This window comes from Clupea harengus, chromosome 1 (genome assembly GCF_900700415.2).
Source record: "Clupea harengus chromosome 1, Ch_v2.0.2, whole genome shotgun sequence".
Taxonomy (NCBI): domain Eukaryota; kingdom Metazoa; phylum Chordata; class Actinopteri; order Clupeiformes; family Clupeidae; genus Clupea; species Clupea harengus.
Window position 1 is genome coordinate 5867386 of NC_045152.1, and position 10551 is coordinate 5877936.

The following is a 10551-nucleotide window of genomic DNA, read 5'->3' on the forward strand; positions in this document are numbered from 1 at the left end:
TTTACCGAACTCTCCCTTGTTGCCGCAGTTTGGGCAAGTCTGTGTGGAAGAACGTATTTGCACACGGCTCGACCACGGGTGGTGCATGGCGTCTGCTGTGCAGCTGGGACTTCAGCATCTCGAACGAAAAGGCCATCCAGAACTTCCAGAAGAAGATGTTTGTCCAGATCAAGGTACTCCCAGAGTATGGTGCTGTGTTAATACATGTATTTAAAAAATAAATAATTGCCCTGGAACATAGTGTAATCAACTCTAACATAGCCATTTACTGTATACATTTTAATATTGTGTCATATTTTTTTGGGGGGGGGGGGGGGTAAGGAGTGAGACATTCTCTTGCGTTTTTGGTCTGACAATTTATTTACTATTTCATTTAAATGTGTCCTCAAGGAATCCTTATCGGAAGTCAGAGAGAGGACTGTGTTTACTGCATCAGACAGTCTGAAAAATATCAGCGTCCATGTTGCTGCGTGGGTCCTCTACGTGGGCCTGGCCTTTGTCTCCTGTACTGCTGTCTACTTCATGTCTACGTATAACCTACAGGTGACTTCACAAGAATCTTCATCTCCAGTTAAAATGTTTGTTATCACAAATGTAATATCATTTCAAAGATAACCCTCATTGCAGTTCAAATAGGACATCTAAAAAAAATATTATTTGTTGTCCTTCCAGGACTACAAATATCCCAGTAGTGTACATAGTGTGTATCGCCAGGTTGTGTATCTCCATCAGTGGCTTGAGTGGTGTTGTTGTGGGTCTCTTGTTATTTTTAGATCGTTGAAGTGGCTCTGCATGCAAGAGATCTGGAATCCGAGGCCTTTTTTCTGCTTCTGCCCATCTTGGTTTCGTTCATCAACATGGTGGTTCCTCTGCTCTACGGACTGATTTCCAGAATAGAACAATACGACAACCTACGTGCAAAGCTGTACGCGGACCTGGCCAGGTGAGGGAATGGGCATCGCTCCATCAACATGCTAGCTGAATATTTGACTTGTGCATACTACAGACATTAAACTGCATGTGTTCCATCTCTCTTTCTCTTTCTCTCTCTCTCTCTCTCTCTCTCTCTCTCTCACACTCAGAGATGTCTTACTTAAGATGTCGATTCTGGGAATCCTGTGTTACTACTGGTTGACAGATGTGCCCAGTAAACTCCCAGTAGGTGCACTGAGAGTCTGCTTGTATTTTCCTGTCAGTATATCAGAGAGTGTATCAGATGTGTTGTGCGACTACTGACTACTGACTACTGTTCTGTCCTAGTGCTGGGAGTCTTTTGTGGGCCAAGATGTGTACCGATTGGCCATCGCTGACTTCATGTTCAGTGTGCTAGGATGTGTCTTTGGAGAGTACCTGGGCAGGTAATTTGAGTGTGATTCACCAGTAAGCTAATGCTTCAGATTTTTGATGGCTACAGTATTTTCAGTAATTTTCTCTTTGTCCATCAAGCTTGATTGGAAACAAGTGTATGAAGAGTCTAAGACCACCTGAATTTGACATTACCAGGAATGTTCTAGATCTGATCTATGCTCAGACACTGATTTGGTAAGCATGTTCTAGATCTGATCTATGCTCAGACACTGATTTGGTAAGCATGTTCTAGATCTGATCTATGCTCAGACACTGATTTGGTAAGCATGTTCTAGATCTGATCTATGCTCAGACACTGATTTGGTAAGCATGTTCTAGATCTGATCTATGCTCAGACGCTGGTTTGGTAAGCATGTTCTAGATCTGATCTATGCTCAGACACTGGTTTGGTAAGCATGTTCTAGATCTGATCTATTCATAGACACTGGTTTGGTAAGCCGTCAACCGGTTTCCTCCCACTCGTCCTTCAGTTCGGTGAATTGTGGAGAGGCTGTCTCTGATTTATTAAATTATACATACATAATTCAGTTATACAGAATTGAATAGTCTGAACTCCACATCTTTTTCTGTTGACAGGATTGGGGTCTATTTTTCTCCTCTGTTGCCAATCGTTCAGATTGTGAAGTTATTCATCATATTTTACATGAAAAAGGTAAAGCTTCACCTTCAAGGCATTGACAGTGGCCTTTTTGATATGATGGAATGTACCGGAAAAGTGTGCTCTTGAGAGGGGGTGTTACTTGCCGTTTCGCTGTTGTTCTCACAGGTGAGCATCCGTCTGATCTGCCGACTGTCTACTCGCCCGGGGCTCGCCACTGAGATGAAAACTGCCTTTGTGTTTTTGCTCTTCTTCCCCTCCTACATTGGATCTTTGTTCATAGTGGGCTACATAGTGTGGAGGTGGGCCATGCATATGCAGCTCGGACAGTACCTATTTACATTTAGTCATTTAGCAGACGCTTATCCAAAGCGACTTACAATGAATTTTGCATTTATATATCAGGAGCAGTTTAGGGGTTCAGTGTCTTGCTCAAGGACACTTACACACTTGGTAAGGAGGAGTGGGGAATCGAACTAGCAACCTTCCAACCTCCCAATTACTAAACGACTCCCTTTACCTCCTGTACCACAAATATGAATAACATGGCAACCTTTATGCTTACACATCTAAGGATTTAATAAGAGCTTTTGCACATCAAAGGGCACATCTAAATGAGAGTCGTAACTGTAAACTGTGTTTCTATTATTTGACTGGAAGTATTTTCTTAGAGCATCGGACAAAAGCTCCAAATCAGGTTGAAGACCACTACACATTGTAGTGTTTTTTTTTTGTGTTTTCTTAACTGAATCCTGAAGGTGTTGTCAAGGACTTCCCATGTGGTTCTGAACCTTCTGGTTTCCCTGCTCTGGTCCACAGTCTAAAGCCCTCTGCGCACTGCGGACCCTTCCAAGGCTTGAATACAGCCATAGATGCCTTGTCCTCTTGGATGGAGGCCGCTGTGGTTTCCCCACACAAGCTTGTCATTCAGGGCAAGCTCTTGTTATTGCTTCTCTCATCGATCATGCTGTAAGTTACCTCGAGTTCATTGCGTAGGTCTGGAATCATAGTTTTAACACGAGCCCAAATCAGCTCAGAATTTCAGAAATAGACTTTGTTGGCATAATGCTGGTCAAAAGCTTATTTTTTACATAAAGGAAAAGCACACAGCATGATGCAGTTCATAAACTATAAAGAATAATAATACATCTCTCTTTCGCTCTCTCTCTCTCTCTCTCTCGTTCCTTCTCTCTCTCTCTCTCTCCCTGCCTGCAGCATCATCCTGTATTTTCTCTGGCAAGTGGTCCAGGACCGGAAATGGCTCATCAGCTCCCTGCGCGAGCACATCGTCAATGTGAGTGCTTATTTCCCCCAGCCCTCGGGGCAGCTCTGCTCTGCTCTCCCCTCCTCTCCTCCTCTCCTCCTCTCCTCCTCTCCTCTCCCCTGCCTGTCCCCCACCATCCAGCCATACTTCATCAGCCCTTCCTCTGCCCCGTCATGAGCCAAAGCAAAAGATTGATTTCCTCACGAGATGCTCCCCTCATCCTCGGTAATCCTCTCATTTCTTGTGGTGCTTTGCCCCCATCAGGAGGGGAAAGACAAGGCCTTCCTGCTTGTGAGACTGCGCAGAGTGCAGGGAGGCTCAGGCAGACCTCAGGTGAGTCTTATTTATTTACTGCAAGCAGGCCGTTAAGCACCGAGGAGGCACTTAACCTTGAGACACACGTGAGTTATCGCATCAAATTGATTTAACGAGAGGCCCCTTTATTAAAGAAGTCAGACAGGCAGTGTTTTGTGCAGTACAGAGGAGGCTTGCGATAGAGAGGGCTCACTACATTTAGCTTATGAACTTAACCTGATGCAAAGTACTGGGTTATGTGTCAGAAGGGCTAATAATTCAGCACTGGGAATTTGGTATAACTACAGGACTTCAAATTATTTTTAATATGGTGTTATTAAGCTAGATGTTAGATGTTAGGTGGATCTTACAACACATTTTGTAAAAAGACTAGAAGAAGTGACAGCTTGGTTGTTAGAATAACAGCAAAAGTGCAGCTTAGATGTGGAACTACAAACGCCTGATAGAAAACCAGAAACATTTAATTATGTAAATGAATGCCCAGAATAATAACGCTGACATGTTTTTTTCATCAAAGGAGGGCACTTAATTCCACATCCTCAATTATTCAGATGTTACTGCATTTGTTTGTCTCCACTTTGAGAGAGAAAGCACTGCTTGTGTCAAGAGACAAAGTATGTCACTAAACAAAATCACAGGAGTCATTGTGAAGCGTTCATGTCAGACTCTATGCTAGGCTCCACATGTCCTTGTCCTTGTTCATGGCAGCAGTGAGTAGCATAAAGCCTGGCTCTCTACTTCACAGGTCCGTTTCCTGGACGAGGAGGTAAAGGCTGTCAGAAAGTCTACATTCAAAGTGGCGCCAAGCATGGTTAGAGTAAAGCCAAGCAGACCAGCAGCAGAGCGTACCAGATGGGCCTCAGCCCAGGCCCTGACCCCAGTGCAGCCCCCGCCTGCGGCATCTCTAAAGCCTCCTCAACAGCCGAGGCAGAAGCCGGATCAGAGGGATAAGGCTACTCGAAGGGGCCCTTCATCAGCTGGCAAGGACCAGAGCTCCCTCAACCCAGAAGCAGGGAGTGCAGGCACGGGGAGAGTCAGTCGGGTGGAGTGCTGGGTGGAGGATGAGAGGCCTGACCAGCCAAGCCCCTCCCCAGCTCCCCAGCTAGCCTGGGGCAGCACATCCAGAACACCCCCGAGATTCCCCAGACTAGAGCCTATTACCCCTCGTGATGCCCAGGCGCCATTGCCAGGAACTGTTCCTGAAAGCCCCAAACACTCAAAGAGAACTCACAAACCCAAACACTGACAAGAATCTCCGCACAAAAAAACAGAATAGGGTTCACTGTTTATGTCAAATAGACTACATAATCTGTTTATTGGGTGCATAATAGTTCATTCTTTGGGCCTAACTTCCGGTGGCTATAAAGTTTATGTTGAAAGTTAGCTGCAATCATTATGTACTTTTAAGGAACTTACATTGTTTACTCCTCATAAATATTTTGATGTTTTGAGTTCTTGAGTATTGGATTAATGGGGTAAATATTTACATGTTGCTGGCACAATACGACAGGAATTGCATCGTTATTTTATCATTATGAAAATAAACCTTTCTATAATTCAGGTGGTGCTGTGATTTTGGACAGTGCCCCCTTCTTCAGGCTATCCCTCAGGCAGGACAGAGGACCAAAAATAAAATAAAATTCAGTGGTCATTTCTTTGTCCACTAGATGGCACTGTATGTCAAAATTCTGTCAACGCTGAAGGACAGCACTTTGCCCAGATGTTTATGGTACAGGGTGTGCACGGTAATCGAATGTTTGGTTAACCATTTTTAGCATAACTAGTCGAATATCTATTCGCTTATGCTTATGATCGTGGAAAGTTATGAGAAAATACAGGATGCTTAACCAAATATTCACTTAAAATTATTACATTGTTAATTTGCGAAGATAGGATAAGTATGCCCAGTCACAGTAGTTAGTTCTGGTAATGACTGAGGTGGCACTAGTAGGCCTATACACACTCCGTTTTACTGTTTCCTTTTACATTTTCCGTTAACTGTAGCCTCATTCGTGGACACAGATATTCAAATATCAAAAATGGTTAATATGCAACACCTAGGCTATGAGGATGATGCATTTGTACCTGCTGCACTACAATGAAGTTATTTTTATCAGTGGGAGTGAGAGCTTGCCAATTGTGTGGAGATGTTCCAAACGAAGAAAGCCTACGAGACATCTGTGACTGAATGTTAACAGTTTTATTGTGAAAAAGTCCTCGTTTTTCATACACTAGGAACTGTACAATCAATAATTTAAAAACAAATGTTCGCTGTTGTTTTCCAAGAACACTTGATCATTTCTCATTGAAGTTACACAGCAGCTTAAACCAAAGGAAAACTAGTGTTTACAATTGTATTTTCATAACGTCAATAACACTTCCCTTTAATCCAACCCACAGAGGAGAAAAAAAAAATCTGAGATCGCCTGGTCTTCTGCACTATCCTCTGACAACATTCCTTTCAAAAATCATTCACATCCACCAGAAAATATTTTAACAAGAAAAGAAAAGTCTGAATATATAACTGGATCAACATTTGAGGCGTCATTAAAAAACACAATACAAAATTAAAAAATACGTAGTCGAAACGCTCTTCTCTAATTCACATAGTTTCGTTGCACCTTTATGATGTGCGTCACAGAAAAATACAAACATCTTTGCCATTCCCCTGACTACAAACTAATATCTAACGATTCGGCAGATGTCTGGGGAAGGAGGGCCCAAAAGATAATGACACTGTACTTCAAAACCATTCCTATCATCACAGACTTTTTTGTTTACTACTTGAACAGGCTACACAATCGGCCTCGTAGCACCAGCGACAACACATAGCTTGTAGCATCTGCGGCGCTACGCTGGTAAACCCAGTTACCACACAAGAGGAAATAACCCGGTTGGAACCCTACAAACACCCCTGTGCACTCTCGCTGTTTTCTCTCATGGCAGGCTGTGGAAGATAACGGTGGATAGCTTATCAGATTAACAGTGAGGGTAAGGCAGCTGCACTGCACTGCTTTGGGAGGGGAAAATCTGGGGTGCGGATAGGGGCGATGTTAAAGAACTACACACTGCCAAGGGCAGTCCACCATTCAGCCTGAGGGGTTGTAGGCTTCATGTGGTGGGCCTTGGACTGCAGGCTGGGTCTGATCCCTGAGATAGAGGGAGGGGAGGAGGGAGCAATAGCTTTACAGGTCTTCAGTTTGGGAGAGGAGAGGAGACGAAAGAAGGGGAGGTGAGGCACTATGAAGCAGAGCCGACTGATTGATGAAGGAAACCTCCGGAGACGTGAAAAGAGCATCCATTATTCATCCGTCATGAATCATCGTACCCCGAGGAGATGCACCGCTGAGCCAGAGGGCGCAACACGCTTTAGACGAGAGCGGGAGAGAGAGGTGCTGCGAATATAACAGGGCGCAAGAACAAGCCTTTCTCCTCTCCAATGCAGTACTCCCCCCCCCCCCCCCCCCCCGCGATTGAGATGTGAAAGAAATTACATCGTGCGAAAGATTATACGTTACTCTTCCCTTATTTGCTGGTTATGCGAAAAAGGATTGTAGCCTTAACAGCGGTTTGTGCTTAGTTATTATAAACTCGGGGTCATTCTCATCGCTTTCCTACTTACAGGCTTCTTTTTATGTTAATTTTAGTGTGTGCGGTATGTTATTTTTTTGTTAAAGTTAAAGTTTTTTATCCACTTTGGCACAATCGAAACCACAGCCTCCAGACACCATGCATTGTTCTGTGTGCAACCTGAGGCTCAAGTCCTATTTGCCTCAAGTGCCTAAAAAAAAACCACATGCTCAGCTATGTAACACTGAATTAATTTGGGTATGGAAAATAGCATCTAGAAAATAGGTACATTTGAGAGGAGGATAGGGGAATGAAATACTAGTTTAACTCTCCACAACATTGATGAGAAGTGGAATTAGGCCAGCAGACTTTTGAAGGCAGCTTTTCAACATGAGGGCTGTGGAAAGGAGCAAATTGCAGGAGCTCCTCTTCATGTGTGGCTGGGGAAGGGTTTGGCACAAGCAGGTCAAGCCAGGGTTGAGCTGGGAGAGGATACAACAAAAACATGGACAGGAAAGGATGGCCCTGGGCTTACTAAAAAAAAAAATTAAAAAAAAACAACACTTATGCTGATAAAAACACATTGGTGCATTTTGGGAGTCGGGGGAGGCAAAAAAAAAAAAAAATCCAAATCCACTAACTGACTCTTAGTGCACAAGACTCATCCATGACAGAGATGGAAACGGGAGGGTTAAAAAAAAAAAAAAGAAAAAAAGAAAAGCAACTCTGCCAGAACTGTCCCCCTGAGGAATGCAGGACGTGATCCAAGAAGTAAAAGACTTGTCGGGCGGGCCAGGACCTCCTCATCAGAGCAGTCCCCAGGACGAGCGGTCCTCACTGCAGCCTGGCGTCTTTCCAGCAAGGACGGGGAAGAGCACGAGCCCCTCAGTGAACCACTGTCCTAGCCCCCCTTCACGCAGGGAAATGCTGAGTGCTGCTCCCTGCAAGCCAACAAACATCCATCTTCTTAAAAACTGGGCAGACGCAAAATGTCAACCCCATATTCAGATTTCCAAGGGTAAAAATAGAGACACTGTCAAATAGTTCATAGTGTGTGCAAATCACCATTTGTAGCATCAACCCATAAAAAAAGAAAGATTACTAATTTTCCTTGCACAGTGCAAATCCATGTACATTAGAATACACATTGCAGCACTAATTCATTCTGGATGATCACTGAATATTTTTTTTTTTAAATAAACATAACTGGTATAATTTTGAGCATGCAAGATGCAGTGTCCATTAGACATATTTTTCCTCATTCAGGCTTCTGTGGCACACTCTCTCTCTCACACTCACACACACACACACACACACACACACACACACACACACACACACACACACACCCTCCAAGGCCATAAGGGTTAAATGGCAGTCGAGGGGCTGCGTTTGAAGAGCCTGTCTGTGTGGGCACTGATCATCGCCGACATCAGGACCGCTCTGTGAGGCCTGCCCAGGGTGGTGGCGTTGGGGATGGGGGAGCGTCTGATTAGTAAAGTTTAAGAGAAACTGCTCCTCTAATGAGCTGCAGTGATCGGGGGGAGGAAGGAAAAAAAATAAAACACTTCAAAAGGTATCGTCCGGCGAGAGACACACACCTCACAGCCATCTTATTACTGCTCGACTGAAGGATCCCTTACCTAAACGAGACTCCACTGAAGGCAAGTGCAAGCGAAACCCACGGCACACATCAGAGTTCACAGGAGCAAACACCTGTCTGTGTACCTGAAACTGACCCTTACAGAGCTCTGGGAAATCAGCCAACCACTCGCATTGACTGCATTTTCATACCATCACACAACAACTCCCTTAGAGATGTTGGGAAGAGTGAATTTCTTTGTGTGTGTGTGTGTGTGTGTATATGTATTTATATATGTGTATGTGTGTGTGTGTGTGTGTGTGTGTGTGTGTGTGTGTGTGTGTATGAGCTAGAGGACTCAGGAGCCGTAAGTCGGTCAGTTGGTCTTTCAGGCAGACAGGTGTGCTAGCTGGGTAAGTGTGTGTGTGTACGTGTGTGAAGTGTGCAGGTGTGCGGGCCAACTGGAGGCCCGCGCGTCCCCAGGCTAAGAGATCTTGCAGTTGTTGCGCGTGCAGTTCTGCGGGGGGCTCTGTGGGGGCCGGATGGACTTGGTCCGCTTGAGGCTGTTGCCCTTGGAGCCGCCGGCGGCGTTGGCCAGCGAGTAGGAGCGCCCGTGCATCATGACCGCGTTCATGCCGTTGGCCATGGAGAAGGACTTCAGGTGGCTCTTGATCGCCACGGGCAACGGCAGCTTGTCGATGAGGTGCACCGGCGTGCAGGACACGATCGCTCGGCAACACAGGTCCTGCAGACTGAACACTGCAGAAGGAGAAAGAGAGAGGGAGAAAAAGAAAGAGAGAGAGAGAGAGGGAGGGAGGGAGAGAGAGAGAGAGAGAGGGCAGAGACAAAAAAATGTTAGGACACATCAAGTGGTGTTACATTTTTTAAGTAGCTCCATCTGAACTTGTGTGTACTCCTGTGTACACGAGTGGGGATACGCAAACCACACAACAAGCCTGTTTGAGGCACTGAGAAAAGCCCTTGAAATGCTTCAGCTATTATTCATGACAAAAACACAAGAGTGGAAACATCACGGCTCAAACGTACGTCCAGTACAACCACTGAGTGCTTAACACACTCAGCCCACTTCTCATCATAAAAAATGTACACTCGGATGAGATCCATATAATGGCCACATACTCCAGCAGCTGTGGTGTGTATGGAATATGAATAATGGATGCGGTGTGGCTATGGAGAAGTCCTACAGAAAAGCAGAAGTTTAACCACATCACTGTTCTGCAAAAACTTCATTAGCGGCACACCGGCGCGGTCACAGTCTGGCTGCACACGTCCAAGCAGGTATTTCAAAAGGCCCATGGGGAAACGCCTCGCAGGCCAGGTAAAATCACACAGAGAGAGAAGAGGGAGGGCAACACAGAGAGAGAAGAGGGAGGACAACACAGAGAGAGAAGAGGGAGTAAGGGTAGAGAACTGAAGTGGGAGGGAGAAAAGAGAGAGAGGCAGAAAATGAAAACAGTTCAAAGCAGAGGAACAGAGAGCGAGGGAGAAACAGGACACAGAGCCTTATGGAATGCCCGCAGCCTCTAATTACGGGCTGTTGGTTTGGAAGCCGCGGCGATGGCGGCTCGACTCGGTTTAAACTCGCGGTTTACTCGGCCTAATGGAGGCAGTGCTCTGCTGAGCCAGGCGTTTTACGCCAGGCACTTTCGTCCTGCCCCTGCCTGGCAACAAGACAGCACAAGCTTGCCTGTGTGTGTGTGTGTGTGTGTGTGTGTGTGTGTGTGCTTCTTGGGCAGTCTCCACACTGCTTAAAGCAGGGTTGGGTTGCCAGAGGACGAGGACAGGCCTATTGTTTGCGAGCCTCCTGAGTATTGGTGGGCGGTGGCGGGACGA

At 45.5% G+C, this 10551-nt stretch overlaps 2 protein-coding genes across 3 annotated transcripts in view; one reads left to right on the top strand and one right to left on the bottom strand.

Moving 5' to 3' along the window:
- The first annotated feature begins 93 nt into the window (after positions 1-93).
- On the top strand, positions 94-4861 carry LOC105899970 (transmembrane channel-like protein 5). 2 transcript variants are annotated; one of them, XM_031565588.2, is made up of 12 exons: positions 94-173; positions 391-543; positions 774-943; positions 1083-1158; positions 1261-1358; positions 1447-1542; positions 1945-2020; positions 2135-2268; positions 2786-2935; positions 3182-3260; positions 3495-3563; positions 4291-4861. In XM_031565588.2, exons 1-12 carry the CDS (start codon positions 156-158, stop codon positions 4789-4791), a joined length of 1620 nt encoding a protein of 539 aa, XP_031421448.2. In that variant the 5' UTR covers positions 94-155; the 3' UTR covers positions 4792-4861. The 2 variants fall into 2 exon arrangements, with proteins under 2 accessions (XP_031421448.2, XP_031421455.2); XM_031565595.2 differs by lacking the exon at positions 1447-1542.
- Positions 4862-5730: 869 nt separating this feature from the next.
- Positions 5731-10551, bottom strand: part of rab40c (RAB40c, member RAS oncogene family) — a 17648-nt gene continuing 12827 nt past the window's right edge. The window contains exon 6 of the mRNA XM_012827206.3: positions 5731-9456. Coding sequence (XP_012682660.1) covers positions 9182-9456 — 275 coding nt within the window. The 3' untranslated portion in view covers positions 5731-9181. The remainder of the gene's footprint in view (positions 9457-10551) is intronic.